Source organism: Vulpes lagopus, chromosome 18, assembly GCF_018345385.1.
Source record: "Vulpes lagopus strain Blue_001 chromosome 18, ASM1834538v1, whole genome shotgun sequence".
Lineage (NCBI taxonomy): Eukaryota > Metazoa > Chordata > Mammalia > Carnivora > Canidae > Vulpes > Vulpes lagopus.
Genome location: NC_054841.1, coordinates 16432790 through 16457808, shown reverse-complemented (window position 1 = coordinate 16457808; position 25019 = coordinate 16432790). Strand labels below are relative to the sequence as shown.

At 45.8% G+C, this 25019-nt stretch overlaps 1 protein-coding gene and 1 non-coding gene across 3 annotated transcripts in view; one reads left to right on the top strand and one right to left on the bottom strand.

The window, feature by feature from the left end:
• MYBL2 (MYB proto-oncogene like 2) overlaps positions 1-25019 on the top strand; it is a 36904-nt gene that overhangs the window by 4711 nt on the left and 7174 nt on the right. For both annotated transcript variants that reach the window (XM_041732195.1, XM_041732194.1), the window contains exons 3-9: positions 3385-3456; positions 4286-4378; positions 4572-4792; positions 7190-7352; positions 13825-14112; positions 16576-16989; positions 19139-19278. In XM_041732195.1, the coding sequence (XP_041588129.1) occupies positions 3385-3456; positions 4286-4378; positions 4572-4792; positions 7190-7352; positions 13825-14112; positions 16576-16989; positions 19139-19278 (1391 nt within the window). The remainder of the gene's footprint in view (positions 1-3384; positions 3457-4285; positions 4379-4571; positions 4793-7189; positions 7353-13824; positions 14113-16575; positions 16990-19138; positions 19279-25019) is intronic.
• On the bottom strand, positions 23676-23779 carry LOC121478466. The gene has a single exon (XR_005984476.1). It is a non-coding gene; the product is annotated as a U6 spliceosomal RNA (small nuclear RNA).

The following is a 25019-nucleotide window of genomic DNA, read 5'->3' as shown; positions in this document are numbered from 1 at the left end:
CACGCAGGGAGCCCTACGCGGAACTCGATCCCCGGTCTCCAGGATCACGCCCTGGGGCTGAAGGTGGCGCTAAACCACTGAGCCACCCTGGCTGCCCTGGTTTCAGTTTTTGACTATTGTAGATAGATCTGCTGGGAAGATTCTTGTATAAATCTTTTTTTTTTTTTTTTTTTTGAGGATTATATTTTCATTTCTCTAGGGGAGATACTTAATGTATGGTCATGGGGTAGGTGTATGTTTAGTTTTATAGAAAGTACCAGACCTTTTTCTAAATTGTTTGTTCCATTCTAGAGTCCTGCTGGTCTTATCTTTATATTTGGCCTCTTTTTTACCTGGATATGTTACTTTAGGTTTTTTTTTTTTTCTTTTGCTTAGCGTATGGGTTGTAAAACTTTTTAAAATCATGAGTACTAAGCCAGCTTTTCTGTTCATCTCACTGTGGACCAGGAACTGCATTCAGCTCTTGTGGACAAAGAAGAACAAATGAGCTAGGGTACCCACCCCAGAACCACTCTCTGCTTGGGGTGGGGAGAGATTGCCCAGGCCTAAGGACATGCTGTGGTGATTCCCAGTGCTGGCAGGATCAGTGTTCGTGTGTGCTCACCATTTTATCTCTCCTTCCTTGTGCTAAGGCTCACAGCACATAGGAGGCACTGGGTTATTGAAATACCTTTAGGTATTTTGGTTACTGTTATTGTTGCCTGAAGTGGTTAGGGAAAATTGCATGGATAAGAATTTGGAAATCAAGTCAGAGAAGAGTGCAGAATGGTGGGTTGTGTTAGAATAGGAAATGGGTGAGTAGAATAGAATAAGTTGTAGGTAGGGGCACCTGGGTGGCTTAGTAGGTTAAGCGCTGCCTTTGGCTCAAGTCATGATCTCAGTGTCCTGGGATCAAGTTTTGCATCAGGCTCTGGCAGTGGGGAGTCTGCTTCTTCCTCTCCCTCTGCCCCTTCTCCCTGGTTGTGCTTGCATATTCTCTTTTTCTGTGTCAAATAAATTCTTTTTTAAAGATTTTTTTCATTTATTTGAGAGAGAGAGCACAAGCAGGGGGTTGATCCCAGGACCCTGAGACCATGACCTGAGCTGAAGGCAGATGCTTAATTGACTGAGCCACCCAGGTGCCCAATAAACAAAATCTTAAAAAAAAAAAAAAAGGTTGTAGGTAGAGAAAAGCAAATAGAGGGGCCCTTGGTTTGGCTGAAGGGAAAGGTCCTTGAAGGGAAAAAGTAGTTGATGTGGACAAAAAGATTGACCGGGCCAAATCCTGGAAGGCCTAGAATGTCCAGCTCAGTGGTGTAGGCTTGTTCACCTGGCAAAGTAGAGCCATTGAAGGTTTTTAAAGCAGAGGAGTGACCTAAACATTGCTGGGCTTTAGAGGAACTAATCTGTGTGTAGAAGAGATTTAGGGGCAGCCTGGGGCTGAGAGTCTAGTGGTGCCCAGAGAGTGGGGGAGGTTGCTGTACCAGGCAGCTGTGGAGAGATTAGGGCAGGGATGGAGGTGAAAGGTGGAGAAGGCCCTTGGGGTCTGGGAGGAGATGGAGACAATTCTGCAAAGTATTCTTGCCAGTTGTCAGGATGACTGCCAGGTAGGGACATGGGGACGTGGGAGGAGGCAGGTGTTGGGCTGGCCAGGCCGGGTGGCAGAGGAGGGCAGCGTGTCCGGAGCTGGCTCAGCTACAAGGTTTATGGGGGACTTGGTCCAGCTGGTGCTGGCCTGCACTTGAGAGTTCGAATTTCTGTAATGGCTTTTTTTTTTTTCTCCTGTCCAAGTGTGTGTGTGTGTGTGTGTGTGTGTGTGTATGTGTTAAAAAACAGAGAACATTAAATTTATCATCATAACCACTTTTAAGTGTACAGTTCAGAAGTGTTGAGTGTATTCTCATTGCGATAGATCTTTAGAACTACTTGATCTTGTAAAACTGAATCTCTGTACCCACCAAGGACAAATTCCTCATCACCCTTCCCCCTAGCCCTTGGCAACCATCTTTCTATGTTTTTATGATTTTGCCTACTTTAGATATTTTGTATGACTGAATCATAAAATATTTTTCCTTTTGTTTCTGGTATATCTCACCTATGTCCTTGAGGTTCATCCCTGTCGTATCTTCTAACAGAATTTCTTTTTAAGGCTGAGTAACATTCCATTGTATGGATGTACTATATTTTCTTTATACATATATCTATATAAAATGTAAAAAATCAGTTTGAGGAGTACTTGGCATGCAGTGAACTACAACGACTTACAGTACAATTCAGTGAGTATCGTTAGGTGTATTACCTTGAAAGTACCAGCACCATCAGGTTCTAGAACATTTCAGTTAACTTCTTAACATTCCTTGCTCTCCTTTGGTGTCCATCCCCCCTCCCTCCTTCACTTCTGCCCTCAGACAACCATTGACTATCTTTTTGTCCTTACAGCTTTGCTGACATTTTCTAGAATGTCATGTGCATGGAATCATCTTTTGTGCCTGGCTTCTTCTTTTTTTTTTTTTTTTAATTTTTTTATTTTATTTATTTTTTATGATAGTCACAGAGAGAGAGAGAGAGAGAGAGGCAGAGACACAGACAGAGGGAGAAGCAGGCTCCATGCACCGGGAGCCTGACGTGGGATTCGATCCCGGGTCTCCAGGATCGCGCCCTGGGCCAAAGGCAGGGGCCAAAGGCAGGCGCCAAACCGCTGCGCCACCCAGGGATCCCCTGTGCCTGGCTTCTTTCACTCATCATGATACCAAGATTACATGTTGTTGCAGGAGTCAGTGGTTTATTTTCAGGAGACTATTTTAACACCTACTGTTCTGACCACAGTTCCCGTCTCCCGTGCCGCGTCACTGCCATCTCTGGCCTGGGAGCCTCTTTGTGGCCTCCTTTCCTCCATTCTGCCCTCTTACAGAAGCTGTTAAGGTTAAGGTCCTAATAAGCACGTTGGACTGTGACCACCCACTGCTCAAATGCATCAGTGGCTTTATATGATGCAGAGACCTGAGTCAGTCTTGTGTGTGGTCCAGCCCATGCTTTGCCGTCCCCAATCATCTTGCATCCCTCACCCCCCTTGCTTCTTGCATTCTAGCTGCACTAGGCTTCCTTTGATCCTGTGTCTTGGTCTTCCTGAAGAAGCAGTCACTGCATACCTCTCCACTGGCCCTCAGCCAGCCACAAAGTGGCTTTTCTGTGGGAGCCTCTGATTAGCTCCCTCTGGACCATGATTCCCATAAGATGGGGCAGGTCTGTTGTTGCCTGTTGCTGGGTCTGTAGTACCTGGCACATAGTAGGTACTCCCTTCATGACTGCATGTGTGAATGAGGCTGTCCTTTGGCTGGTCCTCCCTCATGATGGGCTGCTTTCTGCATATGTGTGGGCTGAGCTCTCTCTTTATGGCATTGGCAGGACGAGCAGCTGAGGACCCTGGTAAGGCAGTTTGGACAGCAAGACTGGAAATTCCTGGCCAGCCACTTTCCTGTGAGTGCAGCCCCTTGGTGGCCCCCTCCCCTGGAGATGAGGGTTGTGGGTGACAAGACAGTGTGCTGGGGACAGACTTTTCTGCCAAGGAGAAGAGGGTGTTCCTAACCATGCTGCCCCGTGACCCAAATAAAGAACCTTCCTAGGCCATTTCTTCCTAAGCCAGAATTCGAGTGCCCTTGTCATAAGCATCTCCACACAGCAACCTCAGTAGGCCTGGTGGTCTTTAGTGTGCCATCTGGAGCCTGTGACAGTGGCACATTTGCATTAGTCTCAACAGTGAGGTTGAAACCAAGAGGAAGTGATACTTAGAGCAGGCTTCCTGCCGAGGTCCCCCCCAGAGCAGCTGAAGCCTCCTGGGGATGCAGGTCCCCCATGTCCCCACCCCTAGGACTCTGCAGGTGTCTGGTAGGGAGGGGATGTGGCAGGAGCTGCTGTCTGGTTTATTCCCTGAGTCACTCGGCACCTTGGGTCACATCAGCAGACTCTTCCTACCCCATCCCTCACCTTCCCTGTTTCCATGAGATCTGAAACTTTCAGGGAAATAATGCTTTCCCGAGGCAAGGAAAGATTCCTGACATACACCACAAAGCTTTTATAGGAATTTATGGTTCCTGATGGTTGTTTCTTTGTGAGGGGAGGATGAGGAGGGGAAACTTCCCTACAGGGAAAGCATGTGCGTTCCAACCTGTGGGAGTATAGTGTGTGGTGGGTGAAGGAAACAAGAAAAAACCTGTGTGAGATAGGCCTGGCCCCTTGAACCCAGTGCTTAGCCAGGGTCCAAGGCTGCTCTCCTAGGAATCCTCACAGGTTCCTGTCCTCTTCCCAGAACCGCACAGACCAGCAGTGCCAGTACCGGTGGCTGAGGGTCTTGAATCCAGACCTCGTCAAAGGGCCATGGACCAAAGAGGAGGACCAAAAGGTAACTATCGGCACGCGGTGGGCCTTCACCCACCCCAGTGAATCAAGGGATGGTGAGGCTGGCTGGGGGTTGGCAAGGGTGTCAGCCAGCCCTCTCAGGGCTGTGGTGAGATGAGGCTTATGTGGAGGGAAGGTGCTGTGATGGGGATGAGGGAGGGGCGGGTTCCCCTGGCTTTACAGAGGCCTTTTTCAAGGTCATCGAGCTGGTCAAAAAGTACGGCACAAAGCAGTGGACGCTGATCGCCAAGCACCTGAAGGGCCGGCTGGGGAAGCAGTGCCGTGAGCGCTGGCACAACCATCTCAACCCCGAGGTAAAGAAGTCCTGCTGGACTGAGGAGGAGGACCGCATCATCTGTGAGGCCCACAAGGTGCTTGGCAACCGCTGGGCTGAGATCGCCAAGATGCTGCCAGGGAGGTGAGCTGCCGTCTGGGGGCCAGGACAGGCATGGATGTTCCTAGGAAGTGAGGGCATCCACTGGGCTATTGGGGGGGATAGTCCAAGAGCCAGTCCGATTTCTTTGCAGTTGTCACTTTTCTCAGAGATGAATGAATCCTTCAGATTCTTGCCTAAGGGTGCCCGTGCCTGATTATATAGGCAGTTTGGGATCAGGACAGGGAGTACACTTTGTGTACAGATTTTCATTTGGTCCCCGTTGGAGCCAGGGTTGCCTGGTCCTTTTTCTCTAGAGAATAAACTTCTCTTCTCCTACATGCAAGATCAGGGCCAGGATCTAGATATTCAAACCCACTGCTTTTTCCCCCCTACTCCTTGCTGTGCCTGGTCCCTCTAAGAGCCTCTTGGGGTTCTGAGGAAGTATTTGGAAGACTTGGCTCCATTCTTGCCAGAATCTTCCTCTAGAGTCAACTCCCCTCTCCTAAATTGCTTATTGTTCCTCTTAAGTGCTGTCCATCTTCCGGAAACTTACGAAAATCTCTTACTTGTTTCTTATCTGTGGCTGTTTGCTACTCTGTTCACTTTGTCCTTGTGCATTTCCCCCTTACTCAGTTTTTTTTTTTTTTTTTTTTTTTTAAGATTTTATTCATTTATTCGTGAGAGACAGAGAAGAGTGTGTGTGTCAGGGACATAGGCAGAGGGAGAAGCAGGCTCCATGCAGGGAGCCCGATGTGGGACTCGATCCTGGGACTCCAGGATCACACCCTGGGCTGAAGGCAGGCCCAAACCTCTGAGCCACCCAGGGATCCCCTCAGTTTTATTTTTATTAAAAGATTTTATTTATTTAGTCATGAGAGACAGGCAGAGACACAGGCAGAGGGAGAAGCAGGCTCCATGCAGGGAACCTGATGTGGGACTCGATCCCAGGACTCCAGGATCACACCCTGGGCCAAAGGCAGACACCCAACTGCTGAGCCACCCAGGCACCCCATTTTTATTTTTAATCCTTGGTCATGACACTGTCATCTTGGAGGGAGAGGAGACAAAATGCCAGATGGTGTATCTCCTCTGAAGTCTGAAATAGTCTAGATTCAAAACTCAAACCTGAGTGTGTCATCCTTTTGGTGCTTCTCCTAGCACTTGGGTTAGAGGCCTGGGTCTCTTTCCCTTTGTGACCTGCTTGCACTGGCTGATGCCACCAGCCTGGCAGAGACATAGGCAGAGGTAGAAGCAGGCTCCATGCAGGGAACCCGATGTGGGACTCGATCCCAGGACCCAGGATCACACCCTGAGCCAAAGGTGGATGCTCAATCGCTGAGCCACCCAGGGGTCCCACTGCTTTGGGCTTCTGTACTACTATACTACTCTATACTGCTGTACTACTCTGCTGTCCTGTACTTTTGTTGTGCTGTATTAGTCTATACTTTTATACTAATCTATTGTCATGTGTGCTTTATTACTATACTGTATGCTTCTGTAATACTGTGCTCCCCTGTTCTTCCACAGTACTCTGCTCTCATGAGCTGCTTACTGCTACACTGCTGTATGCTTCTCTAGTACTATGCTACTCTGTTACTTCTAAACTACGGCATGCTGCTATATACTTTACATTTCTATTCTCCTGTAGTATTCTATGTTTTCATACCATTGTACACCTTTTACTGCTCTGCTGTTCTGTCTTTTTGGACCAGTCTGCTTTTCTGTTCCTTTACTTCTCTACACTTCCATACTGCTGTTACTCTGTGCTTCTACTACTGTATATGTGTCTCTTCAGTTAATCTTAAATAAGTGGTGGAGTATGAAGTAGTCTCCTGTTTCTCCAGATAAAGTAACTGAGGCTCACAGTGACCCATTTCACACGGCCTGTCCACTTAGCTCTGCCCTTTGGCCATTGTGCACTCTGAGAGGAGGAGCAGGGCTTGCATTCAAGATCACTGTGAGCTTCAAAGTGGAGCTCAGCAGCGAGGGGTTTGCTTCTAGTTTCTACAGGTGCAAAGTGAGCGGAAAAAGGACTCAGCGCTTCAAACACATTTTGGTTATATGATTTTACGCGTAGGCTGAATAATACCTTTGCTTATTTGCTGAGGTTAGTGGAAATACATATAAATTGTTGAGGGCTGGAAACACGTGGGACTTTACCTTAGAGCTAAGAGACTGTAGAATCTAGGTGGCTCAGTCAGCTGAGTGCCTGACTGTTAATCTCAGGTCAGGTTTTGATCTCTGAGTTGAGTTCAAGCCTTGCATTGGGCTCTATGCTGGGTATGAAGTCTACTTAAAAGAAAAAGAGAGAAAGAGACCGTAGAGTCATCACGTTGAACCCTTGTTTACAAAAGTGGGAACTGGGCTCAGGGAGGTTAGTGAGATATACATGTGGCACCTGGGCTGCAGAGTTGAAAGGCCTCCTCTGGGTCCCCACAGGACAGACAATGCTGTGAAGAATCACTGGAACTCCACCATCAAAAGGAAGGTGGACACGGGTGGCTTCCTGAGTGAGTCCAAAGACTGCAAGCCCCCTGTGTACTTGCTGCTGGAGCTTGAAGACAAGGAAGGCTGCCAGAGCGCCCGCCCCGTGGAAGAGCAGGTGAGATGGCCACCCGAGGCCACTAGCCCAGGGCTTGGCTCTAGATTTGCGGGGTTGCATATTTATCCTGGACCATCTCATTTAACACCTGTTCTTTCCTTCTCATCTTCACCACAGCTGTTCATGACTTCTTCCATGGGGTCTCCTGTGGGCTACATTTCTCACTAGGCCCTTCCTTGTCCCGTAATTCTGCACAGACCTGACACTTGTCTGCCCGCAGGTGAAGGATGACAGAGCAAGCTGACATACAAAATGGAGGATTGGATTGAAGAGGTCCTAAGCCTCCTCTGTTTTCATCAGCAGCTTCCTTCCAACCTATTGCCCTTTCCAGGCTTTTCATACTAAACGCATGTTTGCAATTAAAAAAAAAAATCATTTATGTATTTATTAAGGTATAATTCACACACCATAAAATCCATTATATTTAGTATACAGTTTTTTGTTTTGTTTTGTTTTTTTAAGATTTTATTTATTCAAGAGAGATGCAGAGAGAGAGAGAGAGAGAGAGGCAGAGCCATAGGCTGAGGGAGAAGCAGGCTCCCTGCAAGGAGCCAGATGTGGAACTCGATCCCGGATCCTAGGATCATGCCCTGGGCCAAAGGCAGACGCTCAACTGCTGAGCTACCCAGGCATCCCTAGTGGACAGTTCTGAGTCAGGCTGAAAACATACTGTCCTGTACCAACCACACTGATATACAGACATTTCTGTCAACAGCAACCCTCCCCCCCGCCCCTGCCCCGTATTCCCTTGTCTTCCTTTTTGTCAGCACTCTTCCCTCCTCCCAGGCACCCCTTCTCTGTTTTCTGTATAATTCCATATGGTTTATGAAATTATATGGTATTACATTTGCAATTGTAAAAATGGAACCAATACACAGATGTTAACATCTCCCATCCCACACCTTGGAGCAAACCTTTTATTGATATTTTTAAACTATTTCTCTAACGATTTATTCTTTAAAAATAAGGATTTGGGTACCTGGCTGGCTCACATGCTCATGACTGATCTCAGTGTTAATCAGTTCGAGCCCCACATTGGGTGTAGGGATTACAAAAATAAATAAATGTGAAAAAAAAAAGATTTGGGGGCACCTGGGTGGCTCAGTTGGTTAAAAGTATCTGCTTTCAGCTCAGGTCATGATCCCAGGGTCCTGGGTTCGAGCCCCAAATTGGGCTCCCTGCTCATGCTCTCACTCACTCTTGCTTGCTCTCTCTCAAGACGAATACATTTTTAAAAAATCTTTAAAGAGGGATCCCTGGGTGGCGCAGCAGTTTGGCGCCTGCCTTTGGCCCGGGGTGTGATCCTGGAGACCCGGGATCAAATCCCACATCAGGCTCCTGGTGCATGGAGCCTGCTTCTCCTCTGCCTGTGTCTCTGCCTCTTTCTCTCTCTCTGTGACTATCATAAGTAAATAAAAAAAAAAATAAAAAAAAAACAATCTTTAAAGAGATTTGAAGGAAAAAAAAAAGACTTTAAGGAAATGTGTCAAGGAATGAAGATTTGACAATGCTGAGTCATGGTATAGGTAACACATTTCCCTTGTGCTCTGTTCCAGTCTGTTCTGTGGTTGTAAATTAGTGAATAGTCTCTTTTAATGCTCCCCCTTCCCTTTTCTTGCTAGCTAGGTAGAAGTTGTATGTTGCTCCAGTTCTGTGATGCTCCACTAGAGCTTTACATAATGTTTTTGTTTCTGTTTCTTGATTTTTCAGCCTGTCTCTTGATTCCCTAGTACGAATGCCCCTGTGGAGTAACAAACAGTAGGGAAAGATCTAGAAAATAAAATTGACTTCTTCCCCAGTGGGGACTCCCCACACATCCCTTAACCAGAAGAGTATTTCTCACTTTTTTTTTTTTTTTTGAAAGATTTTATTTATTTATTCATGAGAGACACACAGAGAGGCAGAGACACAGGCAGAGGGAGAAGCAGGCTCCCCACAGGGATTCTGATGCGGGACTCGATTTCTGTCTCCAGGATCATGCCCTTGGCCTAAGGTGGTGCTAAACCTCTGAGCCACCTGGGCTGTCCCTTTCTCATACTTGTGTATCTAAGTAACTTGTTATCAAGCCTCTTATTTCTGGTTGAAGAAAAAGCATACTTTCCACAAAGAAACGGGCATTAGCAGACATGAAATCACCTTTTGGAGAGGGGAAGTGGATAGACCTTCCTCAGTTCTCTGGAAATCCTTCTTGGCTGAAAGGCAGTTTATTGATTTAGCTTTTGCCTCTGGCACTTTGCATCTGGAGGGCTGACCTGAATGAGCCCAGACCCCGGCCATAAGCTCACCCCGGCTGTAAGCTCCAGAGGTCAGTTAGCATGTTATTATCAGCCTCATTTCATCTCTAGCATCATTTTCATGGTTCTTTTATGCTGTTTAATTATGCCTATATCTAATATTTAAAATTAGAAACAAAACTTTAGGGGCGCCTGGGTGGCTCAGTCAAACGTCTGCCTTCAGCTCTCAAGTCATGATCCCAGGGTCCTGGGTCAAGCCTCATGTCAAGCTCTCTGCTCATGGGAAGCCTCCTTCTCCCTGCTCATGCCCTCTCTCACTATATCTTTCTCTCTCAAATAAATAGATAACATTAAAAAAAACCCAACCTAATGACCATGCTTATTGCTAAAATCACTCTCATGTGCTCACTTGTTTTAGAAATTCCTGGAGATGGGTTGAGACACATTCTTGAAAAACTTTTCATACATCTTGCTAGACTGCCTGCCAGAAAAGGTTTGCCTATGATTTTGTGTATGGACTACTTCCTGTTTCCCCACTCACTGGTCAGTGCTTTTAATTATAATTATTGTCCCTCTACTTCAGAAGCAATACATGATCATTGTAAAGAGTTACAAAGTTACTTTACAGTACTGAATATTGCAGAAGACGGAGCCTGCTAATCTCAGCTGCCAGAGAGAACCAATATATTTAATGTGTTTGCCAACATTTATTACTAAGGGCAATAAGTTTAAAATGAGATTATGGTATAACTTACTGCTTTATAGCTTCTTCTTAAATCTTTTCCATGTCATTTTGCTCATACAGATCTTTACACCATTCTTGAATCTGTCACATCTTGTCATAACCTGCTCATGGACATCTGTTACCATTTCTGTTAAGATGCTACAGTGAACATCATTGTTCAGATTCTTTGTGCATGTACTTATTGATGTGGGTTAATTTTATGGATGTAGTGTGAGTGTGTCAAGTGGTTGGGACGTGTGAAATTTTCACAGGCATGACTAAATTGCCATTCAAGTGGTAGTACCATTTTGTCCTGTCAACAACACATGGCATTACCTCTTTTCGTACACTGTTGTCACCACTAGCTGAGATTATATAAAGGAAATCTTTTCCAGGGTTCCTAGGTGGCTCAGTTGGTGAAGTGTCCGACTCTTGATTTCTGCTCAGGTCATGATCTCAGGGTCATGAGATTGAGCCCTGCATGGGGATCTCTCATTCATTCATTCATTCATTTATTTATTTATTTTAAAGATTTTATTTATTTATTCATGAGAGACACACAGAGAGAGAGAGGCAGAGACACAGGCAGAAGGAGAAGCAGGCTCCATGCAGGGAGCCAGACGTGGGACTCCATCCCGGGTCTCCAGGATCACACCCTGGGCTGCAGGCTGTACTAAACCGCTGCGCCACCGGGACTGCCCTCTCTTTCCTTTAAAAAAAAAAAAGTGACCAATTTTATGAGTAACAATGGAGTATCACTTGGGTTTGATTTCTTTTACTATTGGTAAGGTTGACTTTTTTCTTTATTGATTGGCGGCCTTTGCCCCCTTTTTTTTCTTTACTGTATTCACAAACTTTTTACTTCTATATTAAGGATCTTACACCTCTGTCGTATATTAACTTCTTTTTCTCAGCTTGGGAAACTTGGAGTTTCTTCATCACTTGACTTTATAAAACTGTAGTTTATAGATAGTAAAATTCACCCTTTCAGTAGATAGTTCTGTGTGTTTTGACAAATATAACGAACACCACAGTCAAGGTGGAGGGCGTTTCCATCACCACCTAAAATTCCCAAGCCCCCAGCCCTCTGGCAACCACTTCTGTTTTCTGTATCTATGTGGTTTTATGTTACTACGGATATCATATAAATGGAATCATACAGTCTTGTACTCTTTTGTGATTGCTTCCTTTCACTTAGGTATTAGTGCATTAAGATTCATCCATGTGACTGCATCTGTCAGTGATTTGTTCCTTTTTACTGCTGAGTGATAGTCTGTTGTATGGGAGTACCACTCTTTATTGTTTACCAGCTGAAGGACGTTGTTTCTAGTTCTGTTTCCAAATAAAGCTGTTATGAGCATCTGTGTACAGGGTTTTGTGTGAACATAAGTTTTCATTTCTCTTGGGTAAACATCTAGGAATGGGATTGCTGGGTCGTATGGTAAGTATATTCTGAATTCTAAATGAAATCACCAAGCCATTTTTCAACACGGCTGTTTCTAAAGTAGGATTCCCACATTCGAACCTTTAAATAGCGTTTATGGCATTCTTCCCCTTTCTCTGATTGTCGCGGTTATAAGTTTTCAATCAAATCTGTTCTTTTTATGTCCTTTTCTTCCTTTGCTTGCATCACAAACCATTTCCATTCCATTCACTTGACGACAATAGCATAATAGCCATGGTGTAGGTTGGGTGCTGTTCACATTGTTGCTGATCTTCAGAGCACCCCTGCCTGGTGAGCCTTTAGGGTCCTCATTTTGCCAGCAAGAAAGCTGACCTGCACACAGGTCATACAGATTCCTCAAGGTCGGCTAGCAAAAATGGCTAAGCTCTGGCTGAATCCAGAGCCCGTGTCCTCTCCCTTCCACTGTTGTTGCCCCCTCATTGGTGTGGGATTGCACTCCTTGCCCTCAAGAAGGCCCTGTGGATCACATGTGCCATTTTTTTCTTCCTCATTTTTTGAAGATTTTATTTATTTGAGAGAGAGAGTGACAGAAAACACAAGCCAGGCAGGAGAGGGAAAAGCAGACTCCCTGCTGAACAGGGAGCCCTATCTGGGGCTCCATCCCAGGACCTCGGGGTCATGACCTTAGCCGAAGGCAGGCGCTTAGCTGACTGAGCCACCCAGGCGGCCCCACATGTGCTGTTTTCAAGGCTGCACTGGGGTTTGTAAGGTTAATGTGTCAGGCTTAGTTCTAGGGTTCTGCCAGGAGAGCTGTTATCCCAAATGATTTTCATTTGTTTTCTTTCTGTCTGTCACAAAATTAGTATACACTCATTTTCCAAACATTTATTTTGAAATAATATTAAGCATATAGAAAAGTTACAAGGATAGTACAAAGAACTCCCATAATACTCTAATGACCTTACTAGGTCATTAGGTTTTTTTTTTTTTTTTTTTTTAGGGTTTTTTATTTTTAAGTAATCTTTACACCCAACATGGAGTTCGAACTCACAACCCTGAGATCAAGAGTTGTACACTCCACTGACTGAGCCAGCCAGGTGCCTCTAGATTCATTAGTTTTTAACATTTGCCAGATTTGCTTTATCTTTCTTTTTTTTTTTTTTAATTTTTATTTATTTATGATAGTCCCAGAGAGAGAGAGAGAGAGAGAGGCAGAGACCTAGGCAGAGGGAGAAGCAGGCTCCATGCACTGGGAGCCCGAAGTGGGATTTGATCCCGGGTCTCCAGGATTGTGCCCTGGGCCAAAGGCAGGCGCTAAACTGCTGCGCCACCCAGGGATCCCTGCTTTATCTTTCTGTATATAGATGCTACTCTTTTATCTGAGCCATTTGAGAGTTGGTTACATGTGTTTACCTCTCCATCCCTTAATAGGGAGTCTGTATTTCCTAAGAATAAGGGCCTTGGTTTACATACTCACAGCATGCTAATGTCCAATTCAGAGCTTTTAGCACTGATTTAGGACTTCTAACAGGTGTCCTAAATATTCCATTTTCCTGCCCATGATCCAGTCTAGGACTAGACTTCGCACTTAGTTATCATTTGTTTTGTCTATTTTTATCTGAATAGCCCGTTAGCCTTTCTTAACCTTTCACGATGCTGATATCTTTGAAGTGTAAGATAATGCCAGTTATTTTATAGACTCTCTCTCTCTCTCTCTTTCTCTGTAAGTAGGCACCATGTCCAGTGTGGAGCCCAGTGCAGGGCTTTGAACTCACAATCCTGAAATCAAGACCTAAGCTGAGATCAAGAGTTGGATGCTTAACTGACTGAACCACCCAGGCACCTCATCTGTGTCTCAATTTAGATTCATTTGAGTTTCCTTATTAGATCAGGTTGTACATTTTAACTATTTTATTTACAAACTTTTTTTGTGTTAAGCAACCTCTATGCCTGATGTAGGCTTGAACTCATGACTCCGAGATCAGGAGTTGCGCACTCTTCAGACTGAGCCAACCAGGTGCCCCAGGTTGTGCATTTTTAGCTAGAATACTATACAATGTGTATCTTATAACCAGAATACTATGAACAGTGTGCCCTTGTATCCAACAGGGAAGTCTTACGACCAATTGGCCCCCAGCGCTTCCTGCCATGAAAGAAGAGGAAAGCAGTGAGGAGGAGGCCACGGCAGCCACTACTTCTAAGGAGCAGGGAGCTGTCCCTGCAGACCTGGGTGGAGTGCGAACACCAGAGCCCTTGGAAGACTTCCCTAAACGTGAAGACCAGGAGGGTTCTTCGCCAGAAACCAGCCTGCCCTACAAGTGGGTGGTGGAGGCCGCAAACCTCCTCATCCCTGCCGTGGGGTCCAGCCTCTCAGAAGCCCTGGACTTGATCGAGTCGGTAATGTTGGTTATAGCACCTCAGAGTGGGCCCAGAGCACCCGCCAACTGGGAGTGCTTCTCTCGTGGGTGGGCATCCTTCTCTTCACTCCCTCCTGCTGTCATTTCCTGAGCTGGTGCTGAGTGCCCCACTGGGAGCCAGGGCCTGGGGACACAGATAGTTCCACATTGTCCCTGCCATCAGCAACTCCTGACTCCTGCTCTGCAGTTTAGGTAGGGTGGGAGGATTCCCTAGAGGAGGTGGCACTGCACTGAGACCTTGAGGATGACGAGGGGAGGGCATTTAAAGCCCATAACCCAGCATAGCAGAGCATGGTGCTTGTGGCACCAGATTTAGGGCTGGGGCTGGAGTGCCGAGTCGGGTTTGCTAATTCAGTAACACTGTCTCTGAGGCTGCAGTGGCTGTGGATTGTACGTCGTGGGAGAGAGCTCCTCGCTGGGGGCTGCATCTCTTGATGTGACATCCCAGCTCCTTGCTGTGTCAGCCAGGCCTGCCGTGTGGAGCAGTTTTCAGGAGGTGATAGGTGAGAGGCCTGGCAACTAGGGACAGCAGAATCCCCCCAGAATTCAGGGGGGACACCCCACAGTGACTTTCCTCCTTGGACTTCCCCATCCTTGCTAAGAATAACAATACTGTTTATTGACCATCTAACTAATGCCAGGCTCTAGGCTTAATGTATAATCCATACAGCATCTTGTGAGGTATATCCTTTCTCTGTTTTGTAGATGAGACTGAGGCTCAGGGAGGCTAAGTAGTGTCTCCACAGTCACAGTGAGTAAGGTTGGTGGTCTTCACTGTCTTGACCGGCCTCTTGCCTCCAGAGGCTGGGATTGTCCCAGCTGTAGGGTCTAGCTGTGGTATCCCCTCTACTCTGAGAAATTTCAGAGTGGCATGAGAAATGGGTCTGATTTATTTATCAATGCATTAAATAAATATCTCTGACGCTGCCATGTACAGTTTCTGATTCAGGCCCTAAAGGGAGAGTTGGATGAGAGTAGGACCCACGCTGTGCCTGGCACTGTTGGCATTTCATGGTGTTACCAGCCTTCATCCTCAGACTTTTCTGCTGCTTCTTCAACTTGATAGGCACAGAGAGGGCGAGAGGGGAGCTCAGTTTTACTGAATTCCTACTGGCATACAGTACTGCCCAAGCTGGCCTCACCCTTATGAACGAACTGCCCAGGTTCTCGAGAGTCCCAAGGACCAGCAGCCATCATAAGCATCTGGGTCTACTCAGGGCCAGACCTCCTGGGACCAAAGCGGAAGCCTCTGTCTACAGCAGCCCTGTGGCTGGGTGGTAATTTATTGGCCAAAGGAGAGAAGACTTGTCATGACTCAAAATTGCTCCCAGAAACAGCAACCTTGGGCAGATTGCATCCTCTCTGGCCTGGAAAGGAAGAAAGTAATGCTTGTCTGACAAGGTTCTTGTGGGGTGGGAAACAGTTTAGGTGAAGTGGCCACAGAGGATCCATGACTGATAGGTGCATGGAGCACATTCTCTAGAACTGTGGCCTAAGCCATGGGACCTAAGCCTGGTCACACAACCTCGGGCCTAAGACTTCATTTCTAGGAGTCTGTGTCAAGGAAGTTCCCAAAAATGCAGTAGAATATTTGTATCCAAGGTGCTCATGAAGATGTTATTTTTAATTTTTAAAAAGTTAGGGGAAGGGTGCCTTGGGTGGCTCAGAGGTTGAGCGTCTGCCTTTGGTTCAGGTCATGATCCAGGGGTCCTGGGATTGAGTTCTGCATCAGGCTACCCTCTCTCTTTCTCTCTCTCATGAATAAATAAAGTCTTTAACAAAAAATTAGGGGAAAAAACAATGTTCAACAGAAGAGAGGAATAGTTAAGTAACTGATGCATTCATATGATCAAATATTTTGCAGTCGTAAAACTTGTTATAAAAGTTGGAAATTTTTCACATGATAACAGATTTATTAATGGTAAACATCTAACTCATAGGTAATAGAATTAAGTACTATTATTGTAAATAGAAAAACAGGATATCGAAATGATTTTTTTTAAGGCTAAAAACATGCAGAATCCTATCATAGGGATATGTGTAAGTGGTAAAATGAAAGAAATGTGTAAGGATGGTAAATACTGAGTTCAGGCAGAGGGTGTGAACAAGGGGAGGTAGGCATGGGGCTTCACCAATTAGGTTTTATTTCCTAGGCTCCTTGACGGGTATGAGTTTTCTTTCTTTGTACTTTTTGTATATCATATGTGTTGCTTTTTAAAAATAACAGCCATATGCGCAGTATGACTTCAGGTATGTTTGCAGATAGAGATATACAGATGTAGAAGAATCATCAAGAAAATGCAAGAAAACATTCATGGTGATGACTCCTGGGCTGTGGATTCCTCCCTAATGCTTGTGTATTGTCCTTTAATGAATGAGTCTTCTTGTGTCTGCTGGGAGAGCAGAGTGATTGCAGTTGTTCCTAACCCCCCTCTCTGGGCAGGACCCTGATGCTTGGTGTGACCTGAGTAAATTTGACCTGCCTGAGGAGCCGTCTGCAGAGGGCAGCATCAGCAACAGCCCGGTGCAGCCATCACCATCACAGCAGCAGCAGACGCTGCCATCCCGTCAGCCTGCTGCCACAGTACCCAGTGTGACCGAGTACCGCCTGGACGGCCACACCATCTCAGACCTGAGCCGAAGCAGTCGGGGCGAGCTGATCCCCATTTCCCCCAGCACTGAAGTGGGGGGCTTGGGCATTGGCACACCGCCTTCGGTGCTTAAGCGGCAGAAAAAAAGGCGTGTTGCCCTGTCCCCTGTCACAGAGAATAGCGCCAGTCTGTCCTTCCTAGACTCCTGTAACAGCCTCACCCCCAAGAGCACACCTGTCAAGACCCTGCCCTTCTCACCCTCCCAGGTGTGTGGACCCCAACCCAACTCCTTGCTGGGTTTGGTATACAGATTCCCAGTGCCTGGTACAGGGCCTGGCACATAGGCACATATCATTCAGCAAGTCTGCTGAGCATCTGCTGTGGTGAGGCACTGGGCTAGGTGCTAGGATGTAGAAGTGAGCAAAAACAGGGCTGGGTCTGTTCTCATGAAGCTTATGCTCTGGTGGGAAGACCAGTTAATAGGAAAAACTGCAAATAAATATGACACCTGGTACACAGGAGAAGGCTTACAGAGCCACGAGGGAGCATCTAGTCTGGGGGGAAGTTGTTATCCTGGAAGGCTTCCATGAGGTGGAGGGAATGCTTAGCTGGGGAATAGGTGGTGACTGGGCAAAGATTGAGGACTCAGTATTTGCTAAAAGAATCTCTTTATTGTGCACCTACTCATAGCGGATTTATGTCCCTGGGGTGCAGCAGTGAAGGTGACATAACCCTGCCCTTGATGAACGTAGTGAATGCTGGGGGCAGGCTTGTAATTTTTTGAACAGAATGTGGTGTGGAAAGTGCTGTGGTCGTTGGGAGCTTGCTGTGACCTGGGTGCTACTTCCTGGGGCTCTATTTGTAATGAAAGTACTTTTAGGGAGAGCTGAGGAGAGGCCCTGTCTTCCCTCCTCGTCAGGGAGGCATTCAGAGCTTCCAAGAGCGATGTTTGAGCGGGGTTTTGTCAGCTTAAACAAAGGCATGGAGATGAGGCTGCAGAGTACGTAGTGTAAAGTCCAGAGCCAGGGTGGTGAGGAGGTTGGGGGATGGGGTAGGGGCTTTGAAGGGCCTTAGGTATAACAAAGGTATGTGCTGCCCAGGGGGCTGAGCTGGTGGTGGGGCTATGGGAGGGTAGACTGTCAGGCAGGGAAGAGGGCAGATCTGGAGTTCCCCCATCCTCAGATCAGAAGAGGGTGAGTTGAGGCTTTGGGTTTTACTACATCTGCTCTCTTCTCTGATGATGTGGGACAGAGGAAGCCCCAGAGGAGGCATGTTTTATAAAGGAGGCTACTCCCGTCTATCCAGGGATTGAGGTCAGGCCCGTGTTGGGTGATTAGTAGTATTTTTCTGTGAGAGGTTCAGTTTTTTCATAGTCTCTCATGGTTGTAGATGACTGGCTGTCTCCTCTTTGTGTCTTCACGTAGTCTCCCTTTGTGTGTCTGTGTCCTAATCTCTTCTCTTATAATCTCACCTTCTCATAGAGTCTTCTAAAGGTACCAGCCATGTTAGTTGATGGCCCACCCTTATGACCTAGTTTTACCTTACTCCTCCCTTAGGAGGCTCTGTCTCCAAATACAGTCATGTTCTGAGGTCCTATGGATTAGGGTTTTGACATAGGGATTTGGGATTGGGAGGACACCACACCGTTCAGCCCATAGCAGGCCCCAAGTAAGGGCAGCTGACAAGAGGAGGATGGGGAGCCCCAAGCCACCGAACAAACAGCCCAGGGTGACAGTGAACCTGAGGGCTGCACATGGCCCTGGGCTCCCTGGGGCACCTTTAAGGCAGAGAGTGGGAGGGTAGTGCCATTCACTTTGCTCAGATCTGGATTTGTGTCCCATCTCTAATGCCCATCCTGAGAACCTTTATCTCTGGAACCCTCAGCTTTCTTATCTGTAAGATGGTGTGTCGTGATGGCACCTACCTCACAGAAGATGTGTTAAACTACATGGAATTATTGGCGTGAATGCCTAGTGAATTAGTGTGAATTATTGGTGTGAATCCCTAGTGTGAGCAGTTGCGTTACAGTGTTCACTTCACCACCACCATTGTCATTACCCCTGTCCACAGGTCATATGAGAGCTAGTCTTCTGAAAAGGAGCTGCCCCCAGGCTGCCAGCTCTCCCTGCCCTGACTGTAGGGTCAGCAGTGCTGTGAGCGTGGGCTTGGGGGATAGCCCTCCCCCAGCCTCACAAAAGCCAGGGCTGGGGGGCAGTGATAGTCCCAGGGTTCTATGGGTACCTTGCTCGTGGATCCTGTTGATCTGTCCTAGTCTTCATTCTAGGGAGTGCTCCCAGGTCAGGAGTGGGACTTCTGTCCGAGAACAGCTGTGTTGGGGGGTGGAGGGGCATCCAGGGTCTCACATGACTCCTGCAGGTTGTCACTTTGTCTTGTTTCCATCCTCTTCCCTGGCAGTTTCTGAACTTCTGGAACAAACAGGACACACTGGAGCTGGAGAGCCCCTCACTGACGTCCACCCCGGTGTGCAGCCAGAAGGTGGTCGTTACTACACCCCTGCACCGTGATAAGACGCCCCTGCATCAGAAACATGCAGCGTGAGTGGTGTGCCCGCCCATTCCCTGCTGGTCCTGGAGCTTGAGCCTCGCCCCCCTCCCCTAGCCAGGACTGGGATCCCCTTTGGGAAAACACCTGAGACCGTTTCAAGATGGCAGCCTCCTTCATGCTACCATGCCTCTTTGTGCCAGGACAGTCCGGCACTTCATCCTTTCTGGTCCTCATTTTCAGTTTGTAATTTGAAGGTTTTCTAATCTCAGGACTAGAGTCCAAATAGCCATGAAAAGAATCTCCCCATCTTGTGCAAGTCTCAAGTGCAAATCCACTGTATTTGAGCAGCCTTAATGTGAAGGACAGAAGTACCCCGGTTCTCCCTGTCTCTCTGGTGCTCAGTCAGGAGGAGGTCAGGCTGTGAGCCTATGAAGCTCCATGTTTCACCTGTACAGGTTGCTTACCTGAGTACTTCTGTGGAAGTGCTGTCACATAAGTGCACTTCCTGTGTCTCCTGACTCTGAATTCCAGGTAGAGATGGTGGCTTACGTGTACTTCTGCTTGTTACCTTTGTTGCAGGAGAAGCATTGCCTTATTTCCTGAGTAAGGTATGTAATTCAGATATCAGCTGAGAAATGTCAGCCTTTGTAATAACACATAATTTTAGGAAAGGCCTGTGAATCTCCTGGTTAGAAATCAGTCTCTCAATAGTTGACCTAGAGTTTAACAGCTGTATTACATGAGGAATGATTCTTTGTTCAAGCCAGAATTTTTCAAATCTAAGCCTTTAAGCAGATATGCTGGTGCCACGAAAGGCATTGATGGTTCTTTCTCCTTTTCCTTCTTGCCCTTATTACTAATCTGCTACTACTGCTCCAGCCTTTCTGTTTGTTTTTTTTTTTTTTTTTTCCACAGGAAGAAACATTTCCATTGCTCCTCATTCTTCTATAGATCCATATTTCCATCTGGTAATATGTTCCTTCTCTCTGAAGGTCATCCTTTAACTTTGTAGTTTGGGTCTGCTGGGGAATCAGGAAAATTTGTATCTGAAAAGTTGCCTAGGTGTCTGAAAGGCCATTTTGCTGGGTATAGAACGCAAGGTTGACAGGTTTTTCCTTTAAGCTTTAAAGATGTTCTCCTGTTCTCTAGTCTGTACTGTTTCATTACTGGTTTTGAAGAAGAGCCTATTTTGATGCACCATGATGGATTGTTCTTTGCTTTTTATGCTTGGCATTCACTGAGCTTCTTGGATTTTGGGTTTTCATCAAATTTGGAAACACTTCAGCTCTTATATCCTTATCTTTAAATATTCTTTCTGGGCCTTCAACCCTAACCCTCTTTAGGGACTCCACAATTACACACATATTAGGCCACATGGATCTGTTCCACAGCTTACTGATGTTATCACTACTGTTTTCATTCTTCTTCCTCTCTATTTTGTTTTGGATGGTTTCTATTGCTCTGTCTTCAAATGACTATTCCTTTTCTCTGGGGCATCTGATCCTTGATAACCTTGTTCAGTGTGTGTTTCATCTCAGGCATTGTGGTTTCTGTCTCCAGATGTTCAGCTGTATCTTCTAAAATATCCTCTGCCTTAACTTTGCTGTCGAAACATACAAAGTATAATTATAACAACTATCTTAATGTTCTTGTCTGCTGATTTTAGCTTCTGTATCAGTTCTGGGTTAGTTTCCATAGATGGACTTTCCTTCTCATTGTGAGTTTTGCTTGGGTTGTTCCCGCCTGCTTTGCTTCTCTGTGTATGTGTGGTGACATCTGATTGGACGCCAGACATTGTGAATTCCACTTAGTTGAGTGCTGTATTTTTTTTTTTTTTGAGCTCTGTTCTGGGATTCTGGGATATAGTCGAGTTACTTAGAAATAGTTTGATCCTTTGGGTCTTATTTTTAAGATTTTTCAGATGGGACCAGAGCAACGGTTAGTTCAGGACCCTCCAGTGCTAAGGATTTCCAGTCTGGCTGGTGGGATTGAGCTCTGTTTCCAGCCCTGCATGAGCATTAAGTACTGTTTCCTCTGCTCTTTTTGCATCCTTCCCTGATCTCGGGTGGTCTCATTTGTGTGCCCTGATATGCATCTTGCGGTATACTCCGGCCTGTCTGCAGGTATCTGGGGTTCCCTCCTATGTAACTCTCTCTTCTCTGGTAATGCTGTATTGTGCACACTGAGCTGCTATGGTCTCCCTGAACACTTGCCTTGTCTCTTCGATTCCAGGTTACACTGGGTTCTACCTGCGCTTTCCATCCTGTGCTGTACCTAGGAATCCTCCTCTGTCTCCCATTTTTTGGGTCCCTGCCCTTGACTGTCTGGTGCCCACACTCTTGAAGCACATCGTGTCATCCATGGTGTGTTGCTGTTTTGTTTTTCCAGGCAGGAGAGGAAATCTGGCCCTAATGTCCCATTTTCCTAAGTAGAGATCTGCTGTTTAGTCTTTAAATCCAGATTCTTGTCACAAAGACTGTTTTGGTTTTCCTCTTTTCTCTTTTAGAAAAATTTTTTTGTATATTTTTTTATTGGCGTTCGATTTGCCAACGTATAGTATAACACCCAGTGCTCATCCTGTCAAGTGCCCCCCTCAGTGCCTGTCACCCAGTCACCCCAACCCCCCGCCCACCTCCCCTTCCGCTACCCTTTGTTTCCCAGAGTTAGGAGTCTCTCATGTTCTGTCTCTCCCTCTCTGATTTTTCCCACTCATTTCCTCTCCTTTCCCCTATAATCTTTTTCACTATTTCTTACATTCCCCATATGAGTGAAACCATGTAATGATTCTCTTTTTCCGATGGACTTACTTCACTCAGCATAATACCCTCCAAGTCCCTCCACGTCAAAGCAAAGGGTGGGTATTTGTCATTTCTAATGGCTGAGTAATAGTCCATTGTATACATAGACCACATTTTCTTTATCCATTCATCTTTTGATGGACACTGAGGCTCCTTCCACAGTTTGGCTATTGTGGACATTGCTGCTATAAACATTGGGGTGCAGGTGTCCCAGCGTTTCACTGCATCTGTATCTTTGGGGCAAATCCCCAGCAGTGCAATTGCTGGGTCGTAGGGCAGATCTATTTTTAACTCTTTGAGGAACCTCCACACAGTTTTCCAGAGTGGCTGCACCAGTTCACATTCCCACCAGCAGTGCAAGAGGGTTCCCCTTTCTCCACATCCTCTCCAACATTTGTTGTTTCCTGTCTTAATTTTCCCCATTCTCACTGGTGTGAGGTGGTATCTCATTGTGGTTTTGATTTGTAAATCAAATCCTGATTTTTCCCTGATGGCAAGTGATGAGGAGCATTTTCTCATGTGCTTGTTGGCCAGGTGTATGTCTTCTTTGGTGAAATTTCTGTTCATGGCTTTTTCCCATTTCATGATTGGATTGTTTCTTTGCTGTTGAGTTTAATAATTTCTTTATAGATCTTGGATACTAGCCCTTTATCTGATAGGTCATTTGCAAATATCTTCTCCCATTCTGTAGGTTGTCTTTTAGTGTTGTTGATTGTTTCTTTTGCTGTGCAGAAGCTTTTTATCTTGATTGAGTCCCAATAGTTCATTTTTACTCCTTTTGTTTCCATTGCCTTCATAGATGTATCTTGCAAGAAGATACATCAACAAGAACTTATGGCCTAGTCCACAAAGGGTGTTGCCTGTGTTCGCCTCTAGGATTTTGATGGATTCTTGTCTCACATTTAGATCTTTCATCCATTTTGAGTTTATCTTTGTGTTTGGTGTAAGAGAATGGTCTAGTTTCATTCTTCTGCACGTGGCTGTTCCAATTTTCCCAACACCATTTATTGAATAGAGTGTCCTTTTTCCAGTGATAGTCTTTCCTGCTTTGTCGAATATTAGTTGACCATAGAGTTGAAGGCCCATTTTTGGGTTCTCTATTCTGTTCCGTTGATCTATGTGTCTGTTTTTGTGCCAGTACCACACTGTCTTGATGATCATAGCTTTGTCGTAGAACTTGAAATCTGACATTGTGATGCCCCTGGCTCTGATTTTCTTTTTCAGTATTCCCCTGGCTATTGGGGTTTTTATCTGCTTCCACACAAATCTTAGGATTATTTGTTCCAACTCTCTGAAGAAAGTCCATGGTATTTTGATAGGAATTGCACTGAACGTGTAAATTGCCCTGGGTAGCATAGACATTTTCACAATATTAATTCTTCTAATCCATGAGCATGGAATATTTCCATCTCTTTGCGTCTTCCTCAATTTCTTTCAGAAGTGTTCTGTAGTTTTTAGGGTATAGATCCTTTACCTCTTTGGTTAGGTTTATTCTTACGTATCTTATGCTTTTGGGTGCAATTTTAAATGAGATTGACTCCTTAATTTCTCTTTCTTCAGTCTCGCTGTTAGTGTATAGAAATGCCACTGGTTTCTGGTCATTGATTTTGTATCCTGTCACATTGCTAAATTGCTATATGAATTCTAGAAAAAATATGGAACACTTCACGAATTTGCGTGTCATCCTTGTACAGGTGCCATGCTAATCTCTGTATCGTTCCAATTTTAGTGTATGTGCTGCGGAAGCGAGCACTCTCTTAGAAATTCTTTTTGACATCTGCAAGACTTTTTTTCTTTTTTTTTTTAAATTTACTTATTCATGAGAGACATAGGCAGAGGGAGAACCAGGCTCCATGCAGAAAACCGATGTGGGACTCGATCCTGGGACTCCAGGATCACGCCCTGAGCTGAAGGCAGATACTTAACTACTGAGCCACCCAGGCATCCCTGACATATGCAAGACTTAAGGCAACAGTTAATTGGACTTCATTCCAAATTTGACTGGTTTCCTTACCCACTGATTTTATATCGCACCTTTCCTAATTTTTTACCTCCACAAAAGTTAGCAGTTTATTGGAAGGGACAGCTCATTAACAAATAAACAAAACACATTCAGTATGTGATGTGATATTTCTGATGGTGATAGAAACCGTGAGGGGGAGTTATACCAGTGTGCGTGGGGAGCACAGAGTCATGGTGAGGAGTTTCTTAGGAGGATGTCAGGGATGGCCCTTCAGGGAGGGAAAGCCATGCAGAATTCTGAGAAAAAGGAATTCCAGGCAGGTCAAACTATGAATGCAAAGGATAAAAGCATGCTTTTTGTGTTGTGAAGTATAGAAATAAGGCCACTAAGTTTGGAGCGAATAGGGTGTAGAGCATGGTAGATGAGAGGAGTCCAGGGTCCCCAGGGCTGTGTGTCAGTGGGGATGGGCCATGTGGAGCTGTTAACCCCCTAAGATTTTACTGGCTCATAAAGCACAAACCTTCCCTGGTTTTAAAATTTGACTGTTTTCTGGGTTAGATGGAATGCTTTTTTGAGTTGTTCCCAGAGGAGGCTGTGAGCAAGGAGAGCATAATGCCTGTGCCATCTGATGTCTGGGCTGTCTACTGTTTTTCAGCAACAGGAGCTGGATCTAGAAGTCTTGAGGGAGAATAGCTATGACCCCAAACCATGGGCTCTGTTTTGTTTTCTTAGGTGTTTATGTTACAGAGAAATCTGATGCCTAATCTACTGTTAATCCTTTGTAGCAAACCTTTTCTTTCTCCTTGGATCGTTGTAGGGCTTTGGTTTGGTTTTGACTTTGTTTTTTTTTTTTTTTTAAAGATTTTATTTATTTATTCATAGAGACACAGAGAGAGAGAGAGGCACAGGCAGAGGGAGAAGCAGGCTCCATGCAGGGAGCCCGACGTGGGACTCAATCCAGGGTCTCCAGGATCACACCCTGGGCTGCAGGCGGCGCCAAACCGCTGTGCCACCCGGGGCTGCCCTTGTT